Source organism: Crotalus tigris, unplaced genomic scaffold, assembly GCF_016545835.1.
Source record: "Crotalus tigris isolate CLP2741 ecotype Arizona unplaced genomic scaffold, ASM1654583v1 scf7180000024415.1033897, whole genome shotgun sequence".
Classification (NCBI taxonomy): domain Eukaryota; kingdom Metazoa; phylum Chordata; class Lepidosauria; order Squamata; family Viperidae; genus Crotalus; species Crotalus tigris.
Window position 1 is genome coordinate 758,791 of NW_024100581.1, and position 26,962 is coordinate 785,752.

The 26,962-nt window shown below is 42.4% G+C and overlaps 1 protein-coding gene across 6 annotated transcripts in view; it reads right to left on the reverse strand.

Moving 5' to 3' along the window:
* The window catches only part of ANOS1 (anosmin 1), a 395,256-nt gene extending 369,417 nt beyond the window's left edge, over positions 1-25,839 (reverse strand). For 2 of the 6 annotated variants that reach the window (XM_039329753.1, XM_039329749.1), the window contains exon 1: positions 24,971-25,839. In XM_039329753.1, the coding sequence (XP_039185687.1) occupies positions 24,971-25,192 (222 nt within the window). In that variant the 5' untranslated portion in view covers positions 25,193-25,839. The remainder of the gene's footprint in view (positions 1-24,970) is intronic. The other 4 variants (XM_039329750.1, XM_039329747.1, XM_039329748.1 and 1 more) reach the window with 3 other exon arrangements.
* Positions 25,840-26,962: the final 1,123 nt, after the last annotated feature.

Here is a 26,962-nt window from a genome sequence, read left to right on the forward strand (position 1 = left end):
AACATTCATTTTAACTGCTGAGATTCTCCCCAGCAAAGATAACTGTAGTTTTTTCCAATCATTTAAATCCTTTTGCACTTTTACCCATAATGTCTCATAATTATTTTTGTACAATTTAACATTAGAAGCTGTAATATATACTCCCAAATATTTAACCTTTTTCACTATTTCAAAACCTGTTAATTTAGCTAACATATCCTTTTCCTTCATAGACATATTTTTCGGTAGTATTTTAGTCTTATTGTTATTTATCTTAAAACCAGAGACTTTCCCATACTGGGTTATGATTTCCACCAAATCCCTTACCGAATCTGTCGGTTGAGATAACGTCACAACCAAATCATCGGCAAAAGCTCTCAACCTATAATCATTCTTATTTATTTTTATTCCCTTTATTGTAGTGATTCACGAATTTTAATAAGTAAAATCTTCATTGTTAAAACAAATAACAATGGGGATAATGGACATCCTTGTCTTGTACCCTTTTCAATTTTAAATGCTTCTGTTAATCCCCCATTAATTATAATTTGTGCCAATTGTTGTTGATATATAGCCTTAAGAGCATACAAAAATTTATCCCCAAAATTCATTTTCTCTACAACTCTCAATAAAAATTGCCAATTTAACTGCTCAAAAGCTTTTTCAGCATCCAAAAATATCAAAGCCACAGGGATTTGATTGTTCTTGTCCAAATACTCAATTAGGTTAACAATTTGTCTTACATTATATTTCACATATTTCCCAATTATAAATCCAGATTGATCACTATGGATCAATTGCTTCAAAACATGCATTAATTTATTTGCCAATATTTTCGAAAAAAAATTATAATCTGTATTCAAAAGAGATAGAGGTCTATAATTCTTAGGCTGGGTAAGATCTTGATCCTCCTTTGGGATCAACGATATAAAAGCCCTTCTCCAAGACGGAGGTACCTCTGCTCCCAACAAAATACTATTAAAAAGTTCCTTTAATGGTTCTATCATTTCTTCAGATAACATTTTATAACAGATTGCTGTTAATCCATCTGTACCAGGAGCCTTACCAACCTTTAACTGTTTAATCGCCCAAATAATTTCCTCAGAAGTAATTAAACAATTCATCTCATCTTGTTGATCATTTGAAAGTCTAGGAAAATGTGCTGCCTGTAGATACTTTTCTATATCTGAAACTTGTGTGCTTTCACTAGCATATAACTTTGAATAAAAATCTAAAAAACTCCTTTTAATCAAATTTTGTTGATAAACCTCTTTACCTTTATAATCTACTTTCTCTATAATCCTTGATTTCTGTTTCTTCCATAATTGATAAGCCAACCACCTACCAGGCTTATTTGCATTACAAAATGTATTATGTTCCATGTAACTTAAATTAATTGCAGTCTGATCAGCCATTAACATGTTAAATTGCTCCTTAAGCATATTTATAGAAACCTTTAACCTATTATCCAATGGATTCAAAATAAAAGCTTTCTCTTTCACTTTGATCTCTTCTTCCAACTCTTCACGTTTTTTCGCCTGTTTGCGCCTATGCGCATTATTCATCTGGATCAAAACCCCTCTCATATAAGCTTTGCTAGCATCCAATACCATAGCCATTGAGGTACCCTTATGCATATTCAAAACAAAAAATTCCTTCAAATATTCTCTACATTTCTGCGAAATCCCCTCATATCTAAATAAGTTCTCATTCAACTTCCAAGATCTTCTATTCCTTTCTTCAGCAAATAACTCCAACCATACAGGACTGTGATCCGACAATGTCCTAGGAAAAATCTTGACATTTTTGATCCTAGAAAAGAGATCAGTAGTAATTAAAAAAATCAATTCTAGAAAATGATTGATGCCTGTCCCAAAAAAAAGTAAAATCTCTGTCCTCCATGTTCTGTTCTCTCCAAATATCTCTGAGTTCCAAATCATCCTTCAAATCAAAAAAAATTTAGGTAATTTAGCATGATTGGAAGATTTAGAAAATCTTTTTTTGTCCTTACTTGCATCTATAACTCCATTCCAATCACCCATCATAATAACAGATTTATAATCCAGTTGAATTAGTTTCTGATGTATCAACTTAAAAAACTGTTTTTTTAAGTCCAATGATAAGAAATCTCTTACCATATAATAATAGATCAATAATAACATATCTTCCTTGTGGATCAGAATCAATTAATTTCGCTGATAAATCTTTCCTCATGTAGATAACTACACCCCCCTTTTTTCCGGAGCAGAGGCTATAAAATGTAATCCCAACCGGGAGTTAATCAAATCCTTTGAAGTAATATGAGTCTCTTGCAAACATACAACATCATTCTTATGTTGTTTGAAATAGTGAAATACTTTCTTTCTTTTCTGTGGTGAATTCAGACCATTAACATTCCATGTCAGAAACTTTGCCATCTTTAGTGGCCTGAAGCCTCTGGAACACTGCTTGAAGATCAGCTGTCGATGATCTCTTCAGTCTTGTCTCTCCCACAGGCTCTGAAGTAGTCGAGTGTGTTGTAGATCCAACATCCACTTTCTGCTGTTCTTTTTCTTTACGTCTATGAGCTGCACGAGTCATTCTCTGCTCCTTTGGATCATCTTTTGTCTCCAAACACTGTTGCATAGATTCAGCCTACAAATCTCCTACAACTAATGACACTGCACCTTCAACCAGCTGTTCTTCCAGCTTTTCTTCAATTCTCTTAGGTCGTGGAAATGGTGGTGAGTCTGCCTTCAGGACAGAGGTATAAAAATCTCTCGCTTTTAAAATTGTATTAAGTCTATAACATGTCCCAGCATAATTCACCACTATTCCAACAGGTAACTCCCATCTGAACTGGACCTGTCATTTTTTAAGCTCCTCAGACAAAAAAGCAAAGTCCTTTCTTTTTCTAAGAATTTTTGGAGGTATTTCTTTTAAAAGTATAACATCTTGAGCTGCAATTTGAAATCTCTGCTTATAAAAAGCCTGTATAATTTCATTACGAAGTGATCTTCTGGAAAAATAAATAACCACATCTCTTGGTAAATTTCTCTGCCTCGCAATCCATGAATTAACCTTAAAAATTTTATCTATCTCTCTCAAAATTTCTTCAGGTTCACATCCCAAAATGGAAGCTAAATCTGCTGCTATTTCCTCCCTCAGATTCTCTTGCAAATTCTCCTTCAGCCCTCTTATTCGCAAAGCAAATTCCATGTCTCTATATTGTGACATAGTAATTTCATCCTGTGTTATATCAACCTTATTTTCAACTTTACCAACTCTTATCTTTTAATCTTTCAGCATTTTCCACCACATCATCCACATGCTCATCTAGACGCTCTATATGGGCTGCTAACCCTTGAAGTGCAAGCACTATATTCTCCCTCATCTCCCTATTTTTGTCTTCAAAAAGCTCTGCCATCTTTTCTTTAATCTGTCGTGCTGTTTTTCCCAAAGCATCCTGTATATCTTTAAGTGTAAATGCCAGCGGTGGGGGAGAAGGTGGGGGAGACTTAGGCTTGGTTTGCTGTACAATCTGTGTTACAAGAGTAGAAATTGAGCCTTTAGGAAGAGCGGAAATTCCGAGGAGTTTTTGAAGCCATTTTCAAACTGTTTAGAACCACTTCTTATAAGTCTTGTATGATCTTATAAAACCAACAATTACAAAAAAAGAAAAAAGAAAAAAAGAAGAGAGGAGATAGTAAAAACAAATCCCTCTCAAATAAGAAAAGAAGCTTGCTTTTTAAATGAGCAACCAAAATCCTTTACATTGTTTAAACTTTGTTGCCAAGTAAAAGTCTTTCTTAACAATGTCCTTTCAGACAAAGAAACAGCATTCCTGCACCATTTTTCTCTTCTTTCTTTTATTAAAATTAATAGGTGGGGAAGATTCTTTAATTATTTCCTGAGTTAAAGTCCCAAATTCTCACAATTCTGATCCCTCCTGGTCAGCTCCGTCTGCTTTTAATTTTACTCACAGATCTCTCTTAAAATGCAGATGTGGAAGCAGCATCTAGCTTTGTTCCTGAAAACAAAGGCGTCCTGGGATGCGGAGAAAACCTCGGACTCCGAGGGAGTTCTCATCCTTCGACCTCCCCAAAAAAAGATTTATGGAGGTCCTGGGGTACTCAACCTCTATTTGGGAAAGCTCACCTCCTCCCCTTCTCCCAGGGAGAGAGGCTCCAAGCCGCAAAACAACTGCTGTTCACTGTCTCTGCAGGCTTTAACACATTCCCAGGGCGGACGGCTATCGAAAAGCCGCCATTGACGCGGCAATCGCCACTGGAAGTCCGTTTGTCCTTATTTTCAATTAGGTAAGGGTCAAGCACCTCGCCAAAAAGCCGGCGACCCTTAGAGGGTGCCGCCACTAAATGGCACTTAGCCTTTATGTCCGCTCTGCAATGCTTGAGCCACAGCAATCTGCGTGCACCAGTGTTGTACGCTATTGCTCTGGCAGAGAAATTGGTTGTGTGTCAGAATCCAATTATATTTCATCTTTAATTATCAAATATAGAAACTCCCAATTCTGCCTTCTCTGGATTCTGCCATAAGAGGGAGAGAAGGGGGAGAACAAAGGGGCTTTATGGCCCTCACTTCCTTCAGTAGACTTCTAAGGAGCTGAATGCTGAATGTGTGTTTATTGTAACATCAAAGCGTTAGCACTAGAGGACCTTACAAAGAAGGGTATTTGCCTTTCAGGTAGTTATCTGAAGTCTCCATCCAGACGGAAGAAAGAAGAAAGGGGGTGGAATTGTGATACTTGAAACTATCACTGGAAGGGGGTTGATTGGGTGGGACTACTGGGGAACCCCTTAAAACCTTGAATGGGAGAGCTTGAACCCCAAGTCCTGTCTAGCATGCCTGCAACCATTTCTTCTTAATAAAGGATTCCTGTTGGAAGAATTATTCCAAGAGTTCTGTCTTCTTAAGATGCAAAGTGGGGTGGGTCCTTACATTGTGTGTAAGGAGGAATCTGACATGAGCTCCGCTGCCGCCACTAACCTTCTTAAATTCTGGTGAGTTTTCTCCTCCACTGGGGGAATACTCGACTGGACTTGGCGCAGCCAAAGAAGAGATGTCCTGGTGAAAAAGGACGTAGTGATGCCTGCCTTGATTGCCCACACCGAGGCCTGGTGTGCCCTGCGGAAGATGAGGTCTATCTTCTTGTCTTTTGATTTCAAGGCCTCCGCTGCATCCCCGGCTATCAGGAGTGGAGAAAAGAGGGTTGCAATGGGTTCATCTATTGTTGGCACTTCTATTATGTCTGATAGTGCCGGATCTATGTTGAACATTTTCTTGTCTGCCCCCCCCCATTGGGAGGAAGGAACCCAGTGCCCCCATGTTGTTCTGAAAAGAATCAAAGAAGAGAGGTGGGCAGGGGACAAAGTGTTGGGTATCGCTGGGCTGTGAAAACACTTCATTGTTTGTGACCTTACTAGTTGAGGGATTGGTGGTTTCTTTCTGCAGAATCAGGGGCCTCTCGATATTTGCAGTGCCACTGGCTTTATGTAGCAGCGTCTTGAATAAGGATGGATTAAACAGGCCTACAAACAGAGGAGGATCTGGAGATACATCCTCTTCGTCGGACAGTCTCTGATCCATCAGCTCATGGTCCTCCGTAGGAGACCTCCTGCCTCTGGAGGACCTGGAGGAGGAAACAGAGTCTTGGTACTCAGAGGCCTCCTCTTGAGAAAAGCAGGAGCTGACCCTAGAGGCCACAGACCTTGTTCTGGAACAATGGTGTCTTGAGGAGGCCATGGCCTGTGCGACAGACTGAGATATCAGGGATTGAAGGTGCTCTGAAGACATTGCTCCATGTTATCTGAGTGATGGGTGCCTGCTTCTGAACCCAGATCTCCAGGCCTCTCGCTTAGGGGAGAGCCGTTCCCCTATTCCGTATCGGCCTCTGTTTCCAGAGGTTCCTGGCTGGGCTTTCTTGTGCCAAAAATTTCCTCCTCCCTGTAATTGGGTGGCTCTAATTCATCTTCAGTGGAGTTTTGTCTCCTTTTGGCTCGGGAGAATTGTCTCTCTAGAGCCTGGTGACGTCGCTTAGCCTCCCTATCCACTGCTTTGGAAGGCCTTTTGGCCGATGTTGCCTTGGCCTTGATCTTCCTAGCCACCTCCTGCTTGGGTAATCTCTGTCTTTTATGAGCAGGTGGGCTGGTGGTGGCAGGTTCCTGTGCTGTTTGAACTGTGCTGGTATCTGCCATTCCTAACTGGAATAAATTCAATTCCGGACTGATTCAGGGTAATTGTGAAGTGATCTATGTCTTGTGCTCTTCAATTATTACTATTATTAATATTAAAAAATTAAATAATAATAATAATAGTAATTATTATTATTATTATTCCTATGTGGCTAGGAAGAAGGACTGACTGAGCTTGGGTGAGTTGAGGTTGTTATTGGTCGAACCCAAGTCTCTCTCTTGTCTCCCTCAGCTGAATTTCCTGGAGACTGCCCCCCAAAAAAACAACTGCACTTGTATTCAGTGGAACACGGTCAGCATGAGTTGCAAGGGAGTCGCGGAGATGCAGGGAAACTCTGTGAGGGAACTGCAGAGTTTAAAAGTCCTCCGCAGAGCAGCTAATCCCAGCTTCAGGCAATGGAAAACTACAGGAGCCTTCAAGGTCTTTAGTTGAATTTAGGGTAAGAGCCTTGGAGAGCTGTGATATTCCTCTGTAGCTCACCAGCCCCCTATTGTTCCCACATGGCTCAGCAGCTTCCTTATGATCTGCGGGAGGTTTAAATTGCCCACTGATCAGCTGTGCTAATGTATTCCGAATTTGCTTTGGCTATCCTGGCTAGCTCTGTGGGATGATTGGTTTTTTGGGGGGAAGGAGATTGTCTCTCCCTTTGTTCAGGGTCACACTTGGTGACCAGAAAATGGCGTCCAGTTCCTTGTTTGTCCAGTGATCGGCTGGGCTCAGGCCAGCCTCTTGGTTGAGCTGCAATCCGGCAGCAGAAAGGGCTCAAACAAACAACCGTTCATTCTTTGCAGTTCTTCCTCCCCCCCATGGATTGACCAAAATATCAGAAATATACGACCTTAAAGAAGAATCATTTCAGGAGTCAAGAATTCAGTCTAAACTAGACGAGACTGGGGCAGGGAGGTCCCAGGAGGAGAGGTGGAGCAAAATTGGATGACTAGTCTGTGGGCAGAAGACGAAGTTAACCCATTGGTGGATTCTCTACCCGTCATGCTGGAAAAAATTCCCTGTCAATATAATTAACTGTAATCATGGTAGATTTGATTTAAATCAAGTTGATTTAAATCACGATTTAAATCATGATTTAAAACACTAGTAAAAAGGCTTGATTTAAATCAACTTGATTGAAATCATAATTTTTAAAAAGCAACTGTCATCTCAATCCCACAGCAGCTCCTCCTCTGACCCTCTGTTGACTCATCAATAGTCCCATTCACTTTAACGGGATGGCTGGTGATGCAACAGTGACACAACAAGGTGAGGGACATGGCGGGCAGCAGGTGAATAGATGTCTGCTAACAGGCGCTGCCATAATAGATCTGAAATGACAGGTGCTCTTTAAATGTAAGATCATTCTTGCTGGTAGTTAGATATTATTATTATTTGCAAACAAAATGAAGGTTTCCTATTTAGAATAATAAGCTGTCAGGTTAGTAAAACAGCAATATCAGAACCGATTTTAGGTTAATAGGTTAATCATACATTGTTGGAGAACTACTCAAATTCTTTTAATTAAAACACTTAGAGCCTGGTACAAATACATTTCTCTTCAAACAATCATACAGTTTGTACTGTACATAGATTTCCAAAACAATGGGATAAAGGAATATTCCTGAACTTTGTTTTATGATTTATCTCATGGTTACTATGAAATTGTGTGAATGCATAAATACAGTGCATGTTATCTCATCTTGCAGAGCTTGGATTCATTCATTCATATGTTTAGCAAAAATGTAAATATTGCAGAATATACTAGGGTAGAATAATATAGAATAATGTGGAATAATAATAATAATAATGAAAAATCATTAAAATGATGTGTCTGAATAATTACTGGAATAAAGCTGTGTTAGCAATCTATGACTAACCAAATGCGCATTGCACTTGGAAACAATGTATGGAGCATAACTGTCCATTGTATGCCTGTGAGAAACTAACCTAAAGTAATACAATGTGTATCACTAATGTGTGTTCCTTTGTTCCTGAGAAAAGGAATATATAAAACTGAAGCCTAAACTCGCCCTCGGAGTTCAGAATTGCTTGTCTTCACTGCTTCTGAACCTTGCGCAATAAATCTCTCTGCTAACCCCTCTGGAATTCGTAAAAGTCTCTTTCGTTTTCCACAAGAATTCTGGCACTCCAGATGGGACTTTTAGAAAGAGGCCGTTGACCTTCCAGATAGACTGCCCTGGTGGGGAGCCCATCTCCTAACGACGACTGCTCCAAGCCGGCTCCGTGGCCTTTGTCTACGGGGAGACCTCGACGGGAAGGGAGGGGAACTCACCCGCCAGCGAAGCACTCTAGTCAAGGATACACCAAGGGTAGCAGACAGGTCTTTAATCCTGGGAAGGGTCTGGAACACCTACAGGCAAGTATCGTAAAAGGGGATACCTGATCCCTTTTGGGGGACTGATCACCCCCTAGAAGACAAGGCGGTGTCCTTAAGTCTTCAAAAGGTAGGATTGTGTGGGTGGTTAAACCATCGCATTTCCTGCAGAGTGACCGTTGGAACATCCAGCATCTCAGGTCGGTGGTAGTGTGTTAGGGAGAAATGGGGGGGACCAGACAAAGAAGGGCGTTGGTCAGATGCCGCTTCAGTGCATGTTAGGAAATTTCAAAAAGGGTTTTTCTAGGGATTATGGGTACCCAAGACCAAATCCAGCCATGTTAAAAAGATTCTGTGAATCTGAATGGACCACCTTTGGCGTGGGGTGGCCCAAAGAAGGATCGGCGAATCCCGAACTCGTGGCACAGGTTCATCAAATTTGACTGGAAGTGGTCATTGGGACCAATATCCCTATATAGACCAGTGGCAGATTAATGTTGAGGAAAAGCCTCGATGGTTAGCAAAGTGTCAAATAGAATGTGCTAAAATATATTTGGCAAACCAAAAAGCCAAACCTCAGACAAAAGCTAAGATTTTGAGCCAGGAAGATAAGGAGGAAGTTGCCAGGCCCTAGCCCTATGTTCCTAGAAGAGAAGAAGGGGGAATACATCAGCAAATTCCACTCCCTCCGGTTGAAAGAAATAAAATCCATCTTCAACCAGAAGCCGGTGTGGAAAGATAAAAGAAGATAAAACCGTTCAGAAGACAGAACAGGACTTGGATAGTGATGACAGCAAAACATCAGTTTCTAGTCGAACTAGAAGTAAAACAGGGGTCAAAACAGAAGAGATGATATCCCCTCTAAGAGAAGTCTTGGTCCCTGGAAAAAATAACACCAATATTCCAATGCTTCAGTATGTTCCCTTTACAACCACTGATCTATTTAATTGGCGTCAGCAATATGGACCATTTTCAGAAAAACCTCAAGAAATAATAGACCTATTCTCCACCATTATTCAGATGCATAATCCCACCTGGGATGATATGCAACAGCTTATTTCTACTGTATTGGATATGGAAGGAAAAGAAAAATATAGATTAGGGAAATTGAAAGTACTTGCCCGCCGACACCCCGAGGGAGAAGCAAATTATCAGGCAAGCACAAATACTGAAGCAGTAGAAGAAAGACCAAACTGAAATGCTAACGATGCACAGCACCAAACTTTGTTGCAGAATTATCGGCTTTTGTGTTTAGAAGCCCTGAGAGAAGCAGCAATCCGTCCAGTTAATTATGCTGCAGTAACTAGTATTTGGAAGAGAAACATGAGTCACCAACCGCTTTTCTCAGCAGACTGATAGAAGCTTATAAAATAAACACAGGTCTTGATATGGAGATGGCACAAAACTGCCCCCTCCTACTTGAAAGATATATCACCCAAAGTGCCCCAGACATAAGAAAAAGGTTATAGCGCATAGAAGGGGCATTAGGCAGGAATGTTGCAGAGATGATGGAAATAGCACAGAAGGTGTTCTGTAACCGTGAAAAAGAAGAAGAGCGTAAATCAGATCAGAAAGAAAAAAAGAAAGTAGAAATGTTAGCAGTGGCATTGGGGGGGATGTGTATTGGATCCAACCAATGTGCCATCTGTAAACAGGAAGGACACTGGTAAAGGGAGTGCCCCCAGAGGAATGGCCAACCTAGGGGACAATCTCATCAGCATGGAAGAGAATGAGGAAGAGGATTTAGAGGGATTTTCCAGAGAAGTTACAGGGGAAGCTTCAGGGGAAGAGGGCATCCAGCCTATCCCAGTCAGACAGAAGAAAGAGAAGAAAACATGATCGGCTTAGCCGACATGGAATGGGGAGACTGAAGAGAACAGGCCTCTATGGTCTCACCCCTGGAGCCCATTGTTAAAATACAGGTGGGAGGACAGATTGTCCCGATGTTATTTCACACGGGAGCCACCAGATCAGTCCTAAATAAATCTATTAGCAGGCCATCAAACCAGACCATCCAAATTCAGGGAGTATCTGGAGAAACTCAATCCCAACCACTCCTGGAACCCCTAACATGCCAAGTGGGACAAGGAATCATTAAACATCAATTTCTATATGCCCCAGACTGTCCAATTCCATTATTGGGGAGGGACTTGCTTACTAAGTTGAAAGCAACAATATCCTTTGACCATGGGAACAAATTAATGCAAGTGTGCCACCCAGTGGAAGAAATATGGTGTTTGATGATAGTGACAGAAAAAGAGAAAGTAGGAGGTAATATGTGGCAGCAGTTTAATGTCCCACTCCTATGGGCGGAGGATAACCCCCCTGGATTTGCAAAATTTGCCACGCCCGTTATAGTGGAACTAAAACCCCAGGCGTATCCTGTTAGGGTGCCTCAACAATATTGTACTTCAGAGGCTGCAATTGCCATTCAAGAATTAATCCAAAAATACTTGATAGCAAAAATCATTAGAAAAATTCAGTCACCCTGGAATACTGCAATTCTACCTGTTCGTAAGCCTGACGACAATGGAGACTGGCACAAGATCTCCACCCCATTAATAAGTTGACCTTGACCCTACACGCGACTGTTCCTAATCCATATATTCTTTTGAGTACAATATCTGCATCCGCTAAATGGTTTTCAGTTGTGGACTTAAAGGATGCATTTTTCACCATACCTTTAGCTGAGAATTGTCAGCCAATCTTTGCATTTGAATGGGCTAATCCAAAGACAAAAGTTAAGACTCAATATACCTGGACTAGACTACCACAAGGTTTTAAGAATTCACCTACGAGTTTTGGTCAAGCTTTAGCCCAAGATCTTGCATATTTGAAGTTAGTCAGACAAAAGGACTGTTGCCTTCAATATGTAGATGATATTCTGATAACTGGACAAAGCAGTGAGGCTTGCTTTGAAAACACATCCAGACTGCTTCAAATGTTACAAGACTGTGGCTACAGAGCGTCCAAAAAGAAAGCACAATTAGCTCAAAAAACTGTAATGTATTTAGGCTATGAACTATCACAAGGACAAAGAACTCTGGGCTCCAAGAGAAAGCAAGCTGTGTTACAGATTCCCATTCCCCAGACAAAACAGGAAGTTAGAGCCTTTTTGGGAATTACAGGCTTCAGTAGAATTTGGATTCCTAACTTCGCTCTCACAGCTAAACCATTATACCAAATTTTAAGAGGACCAGAAAAGGAACCTCTTTTGGGGCAACAAGAACAGACCCTAGCAATGAAACACCTTCAACAGGCTCTTACTACAGCACTAGCTCTAGGACTACCTGATATATCTAGGCCGTTCTCACTTTATGTCGATGTGAGACAGAATGTGGCTTTAGGAGTTCTTACCCAAAAGCGGGGAAATTGGAACCGTCCAGTTGCTTATCTGTCAAAACAGCTGGATATGGCCTCACAGGGTTGGCCACAATGTTTAAAAATTCTAGCAGCAGTTATACTGTTACTACAGGAGGGAAATAAGTTAACCTTTTCAGCACTGGTGGCTGTTTGTACTAGTCATGCCCTGCAGACGATTATTGACAATAAGGGACATTTATGGATCAGCAATCAGAGGATGCATAAGATATAGGCCTTTTTATTAGAAAATCCACAAATTACATTCAACAGTGCTCAACTCTCAATCCAGCCACTCTCATGCCAATACCAGATTCAACTATGCCCATGCATACCTGCATGCAAACAATAGAACTACAATATTCTTGCAGACCTGACCTTACGGACCAACCATTGCATAATCCAGACTTTCAGTGGTTTACTGATGGATCCAGCTTTATGGATCAAGGAATTAGATATTCTGGTTACGCAATTGTTTCTCAAACTGCAACTGTAGAGTCAGCACAATTACCTAGCCAAGCAAGTGCACAATTTGCAGAATTATATGCCTTAACCCAAGCATTAGAAATAGCTGCAGGAATGATTTTAAATGTATATATGGACAGTAAATATGCATTTTTGACAATTCACGCACATGCAGCAATCTACAAAGAGAGAGGATATTTGGACTCCACAGGCAAGATCAACCAATATGCAACTTTGATTAAAAGATTTATTAAGGCAGCTCAATTGCCATCCAAAGTTGTGATCATCCATTGTCCTGGACATCAAAAAGACTCAAGCCTTATTACCCAGGGCAATAGGAAGTCAGACAAAGGAGCCAAGAGAGCTGCGTTAGAAGGCCCCCCTCTCCAGTCAGATGTCACCAGATTCATGTATTTAGACACTTTCTTAGAAAAACTTGATCCTACATATACGAAAGAGGAAAGCCAAAAATTAAAGCAAGATGTAAAAGCCAAATTGGTTAAAGGCTGGTACACCCTTCCCAATGGGCGCATTGCTGTTCCTCTGGCGCTTGTCCACACCCTTATTTTTCAAGTCCATAAGCAACATCATCTGGGGAAAACTGCATTATTACAACAGCTTGAACGATTTTTCTATCTTCCCTTTGCTTCTTCACTAACAGCCCAAGTATGTTCTCAATGTTCCATTTGTGCCCAAACCAATGCACGCCAAGGACCGGTGGTACCACCTGGTCGACAACCAATCACTTATTTTCCAATGGACTACGTCATTGTTGATTTTACTGATATGCCTAGGAGTAAGAAATATGTAGCCCTGTTAGTTATAATCGATACCTATTCAGGGTGGATTGAAGCCTTTCCAACTGTAAATAAGAAAGCTATACAGGTTGCCAGAATCTTCCTTAAAGAGATTATTCCTAGATTTGGTTGCTCTTCTAGGATTTCATCAGATAATGGCCGAGTTTGTACACCAAATTAACAAGGTTTAACCCAGGCATTAGGAATTAAGTGGAGATTTCACTGTGGCTTTCACCCCCAATCGGCTGGAAGGGTGGAACGTGCTAATCACACAATTAAAACCCTCATTACCAAATTTTGTTTGGAAACTCATCTCCATTGGCCAGATGTTTTGCCTATGGTTTTGTATGCAATCAGACTGGCCTCCCGCACTAAACTACAACTCAGTCCTTATGAGCTCATGTTTGGCCATCCCCCTTGTCTATTTAAACCTGACAGTCAGGGCTGGCCAGATGTGGCTCATAAGGGGGGAATAGATCAACAGAAATTGTTACATCAGTTACAGCTTCATAATTTAGCTGTTTCAAATTTGCGCCATTATATGATGGAACAACAACCCCCTCCAGTGGTCACGGCAACACATGGGTTCAAACCAAGAGATAGAGTATGGGTGAAACACTGGAAATCAGACCCCTTGAGCCCAAGATGGAAAGGACCATGTACTGTTGTCATGTGTTCTCCTTTGGCAGTGAAAACCTTGAGGGAAAGTCCTGGATCCACTGGAGTAGATTGAAAGCAGCTGCACTTGCCGATCCAGTAACTTACAAGGTGGATAAAACGGACGAACCTTTGGTGTTGAAATTTACAAGAAATACACCCTGTCTAACCCTACCGGCAACGAATTCTCAACACACGGTGTGAACAACAAACCCTGCTGAGACACTCCGGAAGCTGTCTCTCTGCGCACGGTGGAAGATATGAGGATTCTACAGCTCATAATATCTGTTAGTTATTTAATATGGGGAACATACACACACAAAGAAAGAACAAAAACAGGGAAACCAGGGTTGTCAAAACTGCATCAAAATTACAAAACAAGGAAGCCTGATAATTAAGACTTTGATTTATTATACAATGAAACCAGAAGGGTGCCAAGATAATTCCCCTAGCTCCTGTACATACAATAGAACTACATATAAAGTTTGTAGAAAAGGGGTCCAAGATCAGTGTTATAACCCAAAGTCTGATCCTGATAGTTGGGCCTTACAAATCTGAACACATAGAACAAGTGGGAGCTCTAGGGACCAGGCACTATTAGGGATCTCTCAATGGAAATCCAACCCACACTCCAATTTTAGCATCACCTTTGATGTTTGTAAGGCAGCTAATTATTGGGCTGCAATATATGGTTGTGGAGGGATCAGTCATATCAACAGCTATATCCCAAACCGTAAGTACTTGTGCCCACTGGATGGATGTGCAGTCTCCACGTTCAGATGTAAGTGGTGGTGGTCATGTATTAAGTGGCATACCCAAGACACGGAGGAGATGGAACACATCTTGTTTGAAAAGAATAATACAAAAGCAGACTCCTGTGGAAGGGACAACTGTAATTTGGTGACTCTCACAGTCAAGAATGGCAGTTGGTTCCTGGAACAAAATAGATGGGAAAGAAAAAAACTGGATGTTTGGGATAGGAATAGATGCCAACGGCTATGACCCAATATCAGAGGTAGAAATCAAAATTATAACGGCAACCAAAAGATCAGAACCAAAATCATTATTCTGGTCATATTATGAGGAAATGGAGAAAACAAATATTCCTGAAATACCTAGACTTAACAAAGGTAGTCAATACCTTTGTTAAGTTAGCTGAAGATATTGCCCATACTTTAGGCATGTCTAACTGTTTTGTGTGTGGTGGAACAAATATGGGAGAAAAATGGCCATGGGAGGCACAAGAGTTAAATTATACCAAGGTACTAGAAATGTCTGAGAATAATAGTTTAACCTATACAAGCAGGAAAGATGGTGATTGGACTCTCACTTCCAACTTGGTGGGACAAGTATGTTACTCAAGGAACAAAACAGAATCTTGCGTAGCAGTAGGTGACCTCCTATGCACAGGGACTTGGAAAAACAGTAAATGGTGGTCTGGAACCAACGAAACCACTACTATGGATCATTATGCCTTTACTAACGTATCTGGGATGCCATATCTAAAAGACCTCACAAATACCAGTCTCCTTTGGCTAGCCCCAGATGGAATGTACTGGATTTGCGGGAAAATGGCATATGGACAACTACCTAAGAACTGGTGTGGATCTTGCGCATTGGGAATAATTCGACCATGATTTTTCCTGTTACCATTAAAAGCTAAGCAAATTCTTGGAGTTCCCATCTATGATGAAGTTGGCAATATAAGACAAAGAAGGGAACCAAGTGCATACACCCAATGCGCAGGAGTCACTTGGCAAGAACATGAATGGCCACCTTGCCACATTATCCTAGTTTATGGCTCGGCTACTTGGGCTGACGATGGAGTGTATGGATACCATACCCCTATTTATATGCTCAACAGGCTCATTAGATTACAAGCGGTGGTAGAGTTAATCACTAATGAGACTGTGAAGGGACTAACTGAATTGGCCAAAGAAAATGTGAAATCAAGGACATATATTATGCAAAATAGGTTAGCCTTGGACTATCTGTTGGCCAAAGAAGGAGGGGTATGTGGAAAATTCAACCTAACAAACAGTTGCATCAAAGTAGATGAAAGTGGAAAAGTGTTAAAGGACATAACAGACAGAATGGTCAAACTAGCTCATGTTCTGGTGCAAACCTGGAAAAGATTTAATATGGAAGACATATTTTCAGGATGGTGGCCAACGTTACCAGGCCCACAAACCATCATAGTTATAGCAGTATTGTTAATTCTAGGATGTATTCTGATTCCCTGCTTACTCCCGTGTGTTATAGCGATGATTTGAAGAATCTCAGAAAGTACAGCCCAATTAACTGCAAAACATGAAACAATGTTAGCTTTATGGGAATATAAAATGTTGCCTTCTAAAGATCCTGAATCAGAGGTAGAATGATGGAAGTTTAAGCAAGAAAACTTCTAAAGGGGGGAATAAGGTAGAGTAATACAGAATAATGTGGAATAATAATAATAATGAAAAATCATTAAAATGATGTGTCTGCATAATTACTGGAATAAAGCTGTGTTAGCAATCTGTGACTAACCAAATGCGCATTGCACTTGGAAACAATGTATGGAGCATAACTGTCCATTGTATGCCTGTGAAAAACTAACTGTCAGAATCCAATTATATTTCATCTCTAGTTATCAATTATAAAAAATCCCATTTCTGCCTTCTATGGATTCTGCCATACGATGAAGGGGGTGAACAAAGGGGCTTTATGGCCCTCACTTCCTTCGGTACACTTCAAAGGAACTGGTTGTGTGTATTGCCAAAAGAGCTAACCATAAGAATGGGGCTATTACCTTTCATGTAGTTTTCTTTGAAGTCTCCATCCAGCCGGCAGTAAGAAAAAGGGGGTGGGAATGTAATGGCTGAGACTGTCGGTGGAAGAGGGGGGTGATAGGGTGGGGCTACTGGGGAACCCCTTAAAACCTTGAATGAGAGAGCTTGGACCCCAAGTCCTATCTAGAACGCCTGCAACCATTATCTCTTAAAAAAGGATGCCTGTTGGAAGAATTATTCCAAGAGTTCTGTCTTCTTAAGATGCAAAGTGGGGTGGGTCCTTACATTAGACAGGACTTGCAAAATTAATCCACCTGGAAGGGAGACCCTTGCCGGGGGATTTTGCAAAAAATTACCATGTCAGACAATGGAGCAAGAAAGGGGGAAAACTCCCTGGAAAGAGAGCCGCTGACCCAATTGGAACCTTGCCAGATGTTGGGATCCGAGAGGTCAGATTCCTCAGGAGAAGAAGTGGTGGAGACACGGGACCACAAGCCTCGCTGGTCAATGGGCGTTGGAAAGAAAAGCAGTGGGGAAAGGAATCAAGAAAGGTGACCCTGAGACGGGGGCCCAAGCAACCAGAATGGAAGCAGGAGATGGAGAAATCCCTGCACGCAAGTGAAGAGGGAGAAAGCTGGGCACCGTACTCAGACTGGATCCTAGAGAAAGCTATTGACCTGATGAAGAGAACTCTCAGCTCCCTAGGAGAGGAGAATCCTGAGCCCTACGGCCGCCCCAGCTCCTGGAGCCGCAAAGGGAGAGACACTGAGGGGGAAGTGGAACCTGCAGCCCCGGGGACATCTGCTGACCCAGTAGTCCCCATCCCCTACCGAACCACAGATGGCAATCTGGACGGAGGACACTACCACCAACAACGGAGGCACCGATCCATTCCAAGACATCCGCTATTGGAGGTGAAATTCAAAGGGGAGCCAACACGCTTGGGGTTTTTCCTAACCCAAGTCCTCAGCTACATGGAGGAATATGGGCGGGACATCCCCAGCGACAAAGCCCACATCCAGATCGTGCAATCTGCCCTGGACGGACCGGCTGCAGATTGGGTGGTGAACTTGCACGACTCCAATGCCCCAGAACTCAACGACTTCAACCGTTTCATGTCCTCTCTGAGAAGACAATTTGAAGACCCCCTGGCTGATCGCAAAGCCCGCAAAAGGATAAAAACAATAAGGCAAGGCAAACGCCCGGTGGCTGAATATACACAAGAATTCCAGGCCATTGCCAGCAAAGTGAACTGGCCAAAAGACATCCTCCTTAGTCATTTCAAAGACGGACTAAATTATGACCTATATGATGCTTGCCTGCCCCGAGGGGACCCACACCAACTTGAGGAATGCTACATCTTGGCAGAGGAAGCAGAGATTGACATATTGAAGAGACACCGCCGAGGAAAACAATGGAGCCACCCCCCGCCTGAGCTGACACACGAACCAGTGAAACCATTGGCTACAGCCAAGAAGCAAATGGGGTGTTTCAAGTGAGGAAGAGAAGGGCATCGAGCTGTAGAATGCCACTCCAAAGCCCCCCAGCACAACCCAGACAGATCCCCAATCAGCAAATCCGGAAAGTCTTCATCTAAGCCAAAAGAAACTGCCATGAGAATGATGGAAATTGCGGAACCCCCCCACATCTGCTCATCAGGGGGAAAGAACTCCAGCCTACACCGCAGGACGTGTGGACGCCTCAGATGACAGCTCAGAGGGCGAATCCCTGGTAAGTGGATGCATCGCACCCATCTTCAAGACAGTGACTATATTAATTCCCCCCATGCCCGAAGCCGTGAAGGTGAAAGCCTTAATAGATTCTGGCTGCACCCGCTGCCTGATTAGCCCGAAACTATTATTATTATTTTATTATTATTTTTAAAATTTATAAGCCGCCCCACTCCCGAAGGACTCTGGGCGGCTAACAATAAAAACACATAAAACATAACAAACAACAATACAAAAACAATCATCCAGGGGTAAGGTTTTATAAACCCCAGGCCTGCCGGAAAAGCCAGGTCTTAAGTAGCTTACGGAAGACCAACAGGGTGGGAGCGGTCCTAATCTCTGGGGGGAGCTGATTCCAAAGAGTGGGCGCCATCACAGAGAAGGCCCTCCTCTGCGGCCCCGCCAAATGGCACTGCTTGGCCGATGGGGCCCGAAGGAGGCCCAGCCTGTGGGATCTAACCGGATGTAGGGAACTATGAGGTAGTAGGCGGTCTCGCAAAGCCCTGAGCCATATAGGGCTTTAAAGGTAATGACCAACACCTTGAATTGGACCCGGAGACCAATAGGCAACCAGTGCAGCTCACGGAGGATAGGTGTAACGTGGGTATATCGAGGAGCACCCACTATCACTCGCGCGTCTGCATTCTGGACCAACTGTAGTCTCCGAATACTTTTCAAGGGTAGCCCCATGTAGAGCGCGTTGCAGTAGTCCAAACGTGAGGTGACAAGGGCGTGAGTGACTGTAAGGAGAGCCTTCCGGTCCAGGTAGGGTCGCAACTGGTGCAACAGGCGAACTTGTGCAAAGGTCCTCCCAGCCACAGCCGTCAATTGATGTTTCAAATTCAGCTGTGGATCAAGGAGGACACCCAAATTGCGAACCCGCTCTGAAGGGGGTATATTTTCCCCCGTAAGAGTCAACACTGGACAGTCGACATGATCCTTGGGAGGCAACATCCAAAGCCACTCGGTCTTGTCAGGATTGAGGCTGAGTCTGTTAATCCCCATCCAGACCCTCACAGCTTCGAGGCAACGGCCCATCACATCGGCCGCTTCACTGAGAGAGCTCGGGGAGGAGATATATAACTGGGTATCATCAGCATACTGATGAAACCTCACCCCGTGCTGTCTGATGATCTCACCCAGCGGCTTCATATAAATGTTAAATAGGAGGGGAGAGAGGACCGACCCCTGTGGCATGCCGCATTCAAGGGGCCTCGGGGTTGACCTCTTCCCTCCCACCAATATCGATTGCGACCGGCCAGAGAGGTAGGAGGAGAACCACCGTAAAACGGTACCTCCCACTCCCACCCCTTCGAGTCATCGCAAAAGGATACCATGATCGATGGTATCGAAGGCCGCTGAGAGGTCAAGTAGCACCAAGACAGAGGAATAACCTCTGTCTCGGGCCCGCCAGAGATCATCCATCAGTGCGACCAAAGCGGTTTCTGTGCTGAAGCCGGGCCTGAAGCCAGATTGAAAAGGGTCTAGATAATCCGCTTCATCCAGAGACCATCGGAGCTGGAGCGCCACCACTCTCTCTACAACCTTCCCCACAAAGGGGAGATTGGAGACTGGACGGAGGTTATTTAAATCAGCCGGGTCCAGGGTAGGCTTCTTGAGCAGGGGCCTCACAACCGCCTCCTTCAGGGATTGGGGAAAAGACCCCTCCCTCAATGAAGCGTTGATCAACACCTGGAGCCAGCTTCGTGTCACCTCCTTGGCAGCCGAGACCAACCAGGAAGGACACGGGTCCAATAGACAAGTGGAGGCCCTCATTGCTCCCACCGTTCTGTCAACATCCTCAGTGGTCACAGACTCAAATTCATCCCATAAAACTGAGCTAAGACCTGCCCCAGTCATCTCGAAAGGCCCTGCCCAATCGGAGTCTAGGTCTGTCCGAATCCGAGCAATTTTGTCTGATAAGAATTGCACAAATTCCTCCGCTCTACCCTATAAGGGCTCCCCAGCTTCCTGAACATTAAGTAGGGAACGGGTCACCCTAAACAGGGCGGCGGGGCGAGATTCTGCAGACGCAATAAGTGCGGAAAAATGCGAACATTTTGCCGCTCGTATCGCCACTAAATAAGTCCTAATATAGGCTCTTAGCAGTGTCCGGTCGGATTTGGAGTTACTAGCCCTCCAGCGTCCCTCCAGACGTCTCTTCTGACGCTTCATCTCCCATAGTTCCTCGGTAAACCAAGGTGCCCTCCGGGATCCACAATCACGGAGAGGTCGCAAAGGCGCGATCCGGTCTAATGCCCCTGATGCCACCTTATTCCAAGCAGCGACCAAGGACTCAGCCGGTTCGTGGAGGAGGGAATCAGGAAAACCCCCAAGCGCTATTTGGAACCCCTCCGGGTCCATTAAACGCCTGGGGCGGAACCACCTAATCCACTAGTGGGGAATCTGGGCATTCCATCGAGAAGACTGGAACAACCAATCTCATTTGGCCAGTTAGATGGATCCATAGCAGGGGGGGTGCCAGCTACCCTAGCCACTCTACCAATACACCTCTCCCTGGGCAAACATGAGGAGGACATAACGTTTGTAGCGACCCCAGGCATGGAATGCCCAATGATCCTAGGGATAGAATGGTTGAAAAAATGGAACCCCTGGGTAAATTAGAGGACGACAGAAATCAAATTCCCGAAGGGGGACCCTATGGACTTAAAATCCCAAGGGGGGCTACCAAAATCAAGAATAGAAAAAGTATCCATGGGAGAGGAAAAGGGACTAACAGAAAAACCAGAGGAATACAGAGACCTTGCTGAAGTTTTCAGTGAGGAGAGGGCGAATGAGCTCCCCCTCCCCCCCACTGACCCACAGACTGTGCCATTGAATTCAAGCCTGGGGCAAAACTCCCGAAGCCCAGATTATACTCCATGAGCCCAAAGGAGAAGAAGGAAATGGAAAGATTCATTAAAAAAAACCTAGAGAGAGGGTTCATTGAGCCAGCCAAGCCTAAAGTGGCTGCCCTGGTCCTCTTTAGAGAGAAGAAGGATGGCTCTTAATGCTTATGCATTATGCATTCATGAAACAAAATGCTTCCAAATATATTTTCTTTATCATTATCTTTATAATAATACCACCTGTGTCTATAGAAAAAAATATGTTTCTCAGCGCTGAGAAAACCATTTCACAACCAAGGTATGATTTTTCAAGACTAAGAACTGAATGCCCACATAATTATTACCAACTCAAAAAGTCAGATTGTTGTTTGAATAGTCAACTGAAATTTCTTTAGGAAGTATTCTACAATATTATTTTAATCATTATTTTGTGAAACCCAAGATGGCTTTCTATGTCTCATCATAACCTACTTTTTTCTAAAAATAAAAAGAAAATCTAAGCCTCTTAAGTTAGAAATGTAACTAATCATTTTAAATACTAGACATATTTTTTTTAAAAAAAACAAAGGATGCAATCCAAGTGGACAGAACAATTATTTCAAGTATGGGGAAAGTAGGTTGTAGCACAGTGACATCATTAAAGGTGAAATTGGGGTTTGCAATAGTTTTAATGGAGGTGTGATTGAAGTTGTTTTATGTGTAATGTGTAAAGATTTGAAGGGAAAATTGTGGGACTTCTTTGATGTGCTGAAGCTTGTTAAACTAGAAAACAGAAATCATACCTCAGGCTTTTAAAGTTTGACACAAAAATTTGAAGTTAGATTTATGGGGTATTTGGGGCTCTAGCAAATATATTAAAGTTGATTTGCCATAAAAAAATGAAAAACAAGTAATGAAGATTCTTGCCTGATATTCTTTATCCCCATTAACAACATGTACCAAATTTAAGAGAGCTATACAACAATCATTATGATTTAGAAGCCAAAAATAATTAAGAAAAGCTGTAGTGTTGTGCTATGAGACATGTCACATATATCCCAGTATGCAACTATGGTTAAAAGTATTACTGTAGGAATTCCAATTTCCCCAACATTTAAGCCCACATATGTATAATAGCTGCTGACATCATCAACTGAACACATTGCCATAAGTTTGGAATGCATATAGCTAAGCCCTCTTTTTAAACAAGGAACATTTATTCTTATCTTGGATTCCAGTACATCCTGCTAGATGAGAGACTTCCAGGAAGTCCAGGAAATTCCAGTAAACAATTGCAATCCCACGAGCAGAAGCAGATTCACAGATACGTACAGTATATAATATTCAGTGACATTACTGAATATATTTCTGAAAGGTTTTGGTGCAGAGGTTTTCTAATAGCAGATTTTGGTAAGCTGGAAAAACATCCCAATGGAATTTAGTGGGGCATTTCAGTTGAGATGTTTAGGATACACAGATGATGTATAATAAACAACTGCAATTCCATTTTGTGAAGCTGGAGGTGGGAAGATATGATACACAGTTTAAATATAATTAGGAGCATCCAGAAAATCCTAAATTTCCTCTTTTACTTGCTCAATGTGATCCACAGAAATACACAAGCACTGCACCACTTAGTTACTTTTGAATTTTTTACAAAACATAGTAGAAATATCATAAGTGCATATACAAGCATGGAGAAAAAAATGATACACTTCAAACAAAAACAAAATGTTGAGAATGAAATCCAGTACTGATCATCATCCTTAAGCTGAGATTTACTAAGAAAATTGTATTTTTCTTTGTAAAAATGCAAAGAAAAATAGTTACATCTTTTTATGCTTCACATGTCGCTAAACATTATGTATACATGAATGCTGAAATAGAATTATCCCAACATGATTGTCTGGGCACAGAACTAAATGGGTCACTTGCAGGGAAAAAAATTAGCCTCTTGCTTCCAGGGACCCTTTAAAAAAATCTTTTTTATGAATGAATAACCCAATATTGTACAGACTTGTGCAAGCTTTACATCATAGCAATAGCAATAGCACTTATACTGTATACTGCTTCATAGTGCTTTACAACCCTCTCTAAGTGGTTTACAGAGTCAGCATATTGCGCCCAACAATCTGGGTCCTCAGTTTACCGACCTAGGAAGAATGAAAGGTTGAGATAGAAGGCAAGAACTGAACTGCCGAACTGCTGGCAAGCGCATTCTAACTACTGCATTCTAACTACTGCACCACCATGGCTCATAACTTATTTATGTCAATGGAATAAGGCATTCTGACTTCTGATTCCTCTGAGAAAGATCAAGCAAATTAGTAGTTAGTAAACTGATCTATTGCTATTCTTCTTACAAAGCCACATCTGTTGAAACCAACAATCAAAAAGTTAGGAAAACTAAGATAGCTATGCTGTCTTGTTCCATTTTCAATATATACAGACACACGTGCAAAGATATATACACACACAGCCCTTTAATGGGATAATAGATAAAAATCACTCCAATTAACAGTAATTTTGAGATTCAAGTAATCTGCATGTCTTAAGTTGACATCTATTAAAAATAGTGCAGAAAGCTATTCATAAAGTTTCATTACTAATAAGTCAATGGATGTTTAATGTTTCTGGGTCAGATACAAAATTACTGCCTTTTTATCACAGCTCTATTAACTGTCTCACAATCCCATGTGCACAGGAAGTGTGCAAACAAGTTCAAAAATTAAGCAGATGAACAGGGAGAATAAAAGGACTTTATTTCTAAAGTTATTGTTATCCGATTCCCAGCAACTTCTTTATCAACTGAGAATAAGGCAATAAGCTATCTGAATTGATAACAGGGCTTTGATGTATATCTATCAAGTCCATATACAAAATCATGCCATTATATTTTTAATCTTAAATACTGAAAATCGTGACCATTTACATGACATACCATATTATAATTAATTCCAAAAAGAAAATATACTCCACTCTTTATTTGGGGAACATGAATGATTATTATAGATCTACTTTAACTAGGCAAGTTTACTTTAGGCAGATTCCAATCAAGCCAATAAATTTTTACTCTTAAGTAAAAGGGTATATACAGGGTGGCCTTCAGAAACAGATACGTGTTCTTTTACGCATCTTCAACTTTGTCACTTAAAAATAGTATATTGCTTCATGTAAGTAATTTCCACCTCCAGATTACAAAACTGCTTAAATTAAATGTTTCAAACCGCAAACATACCCAGCCCAAGCTTTAGTGGTTACAAATGACTGAATCACTTCGGTAAACCGACCGACTGCTTCTATACTAATTAAAATCGCCATTTCCGCTATCAGCGCTGGTTGAAAAAGTAGCCAAGTCAACCATGGCGCGACTCCCAGAATGGGAGCATTCATCCTCGCTTAGGGTCAAGAGATCAGCCCGATACGATCAGCTTTAAGAAGCTTCTTCGACCAATTTCGCTGGAAAAAGGCAAGCCTGCGAGCTTCTTAAGAAGCTACAAAGTTCAGCGTAAAGCGCAGAATACCAGTGGTTCAGTAGGGATCGACCTGTTTTCCTCCCTGAGGACTCCTCGGGAATAGTGCCGAATAGGTCTAATTTCTAACGAATGTATTTCAGCCCATTCATCTAAAATTCGTCTTCTGCACTAACAAATGCACCTAAGCGCTGAAACAGTGGCACCCAATTGTGAACATCAGCCAAACTGCCTAAGGCTGCAGTCCACAGACTGCGTATCTCTGAGAACAAATCCCATTGAATTCCAAGGACTTCTTTCCGACTAGACCTGGCCAAGAGGGGAAACGAGAAGTCGCTCGTGTTTCATTAATGCGCGGCCCGGTTATTGGTTTGGGTGTCCCCCCCCCATACCTGAAAATGCTTGAAAAAGGCGGAGATACGCGTAATCTGCAAGCTGAGACACCTGGAGCTGCATCTAGCTCCATAAATACTGGTGGCGGAGGAGAACTCATCCTGCTGGAGAGCCGCCGCTGCCGTTTCTCCAGCCCAGGCAGCGCAGCCGGGGAGGCAACCCCAGGAAGCGGTAATCCAAAGAAGGAGAGTCAAAGGAACGCCGGGCTCCTGAAACCCCATGGCTTTGTGTGCAGTCGGGTGCGGGAGAAAAAAACAACCCCGACACTAAACACTCTGCACCGCGTACAAATGCACCGTTTCACGTAGCCAAAGGAAAGGAAGGCGGTGACGAAGTCTCAGCGCAGCAAAAACTCGGCGCGGAAAAAAGTTCAACCGTTCAATTCTCCTCACATACACACAACCCTCTAGTATTCAGCGCGCAGCCCTCTCCCCTCACTCCCAGGAGGACAAGGAGGTGGGGAAAAGTGGCAGAAGACTGCGCGATTGGCTGCGCGAGACAGAGTGACAGAGCGGTTAGGAGGGGCGGAGTGCCTGACCGCTAGAAGGTCGCGCGAGCGGAGAGGAGGCGGGGAGGGTCACGAGGGGAGTTTGAGGCGGCGAGTCTGTTTGAGGTTCGCTACTTTTCCTCCCGTGGGCGCGCCGCGTTATGACCAGGAGTTATTGGAAAACCACTTTTTGCGCAGGAGCGGATTTCTGGCTGAGCTCCGTGCGTGATACCTGTCTGGGCTCCTTCGCGGGCCACGGCACGAGAGGAAGAATGTAGCAGAGGCCCACATTGGGACTGAGGTTATGTAAGCTTCATTTCACCTCCACGTCTCTTAAGAGTCACACAGGCCATTGTTGAGAGTGGAATTTGGTCAAAGTTATGGGCACCGAAGGCAAGCTCGGTATGCAGGGTTGCTGAGTTTTAAAATCCTCAACCCGAGTCCGAGGAGCACCCCTTCAGATTCTTGATCTTAGATCTTCTCAACGGACATACCCAATCAGGGACATAGATTCCTGTCAGTTTGATAATAGTGCAATAAACCCACATACACAAGAATCTTTGCTGGTGCAGTAACTCGTGGCACACATGTAATTTCCAAGATGCCCGGTTGGAAAAATGACTTTGAATTGCCGCTGTCAATTAGATTGGCCATTGGGAAATGAACCTGTACATAAATCTATGCCCGATGTAAAATTCTCGCATTGAGGCAATTGCCTAAATGGACACATCAGGATCCAAGCCATGAAGCACCAATTGTTCTTTGAAATCCATTGATGCATAGAAGCTATTAGTACTGAAAATATATTGAGGCATGGAAAAGAAATAATGTTAAACTTGTTATTTTTTTTCTCCTTGGCACTGAACCTCTTCAGGCACAAACACCTATGTAGATTTCATTTGTTCATTCATTATTAAATGAATATTCAAATGACTTTAGTCACAAGATTTAGTTACATGAGATAATGTTCTAAAATTGGATTTTAATATTTAAGCATATGGCAAAACGTGTAATGTTAAAACATTTCATATAAAATTAGCATAGGAATATTTGTATACAAAATTAGCTAAAGTGTAGGTAAATACTTCAAATAGTGACAAAGGCCTAAAGTGAGGGTGGCAATCCATAAGGAACATTCCCAACCTCTCTTCCAAGAACTGCACAGCCTCAGTTTGAGAGCAGGGCAGATTTTAATCTTTCCTTCTGCCCAAAATACAAAATCATCACCAGTGATGGCAAAATCTTGCCCTAGGTTCTGCCTTGGTTTACCTTTTTCCAATAAACAACTGTGGGAAGTCAGCCCCCCAGAGAAGGAAATATTAAAAGGGCAGAAAAATACAACCAAGTCAGAACATTTAAAAGCAATTTATTAGAGTACTCTGATAAAGTGCGGTAACCCTATGAAACCCCAAGAAATGGATTACATTTACTTTTATAGTTAGCACAACATAGAACTTCAAAGCAAAATTTGATTGGTTTGGAAATAGTCATCTGTCCAGTTACA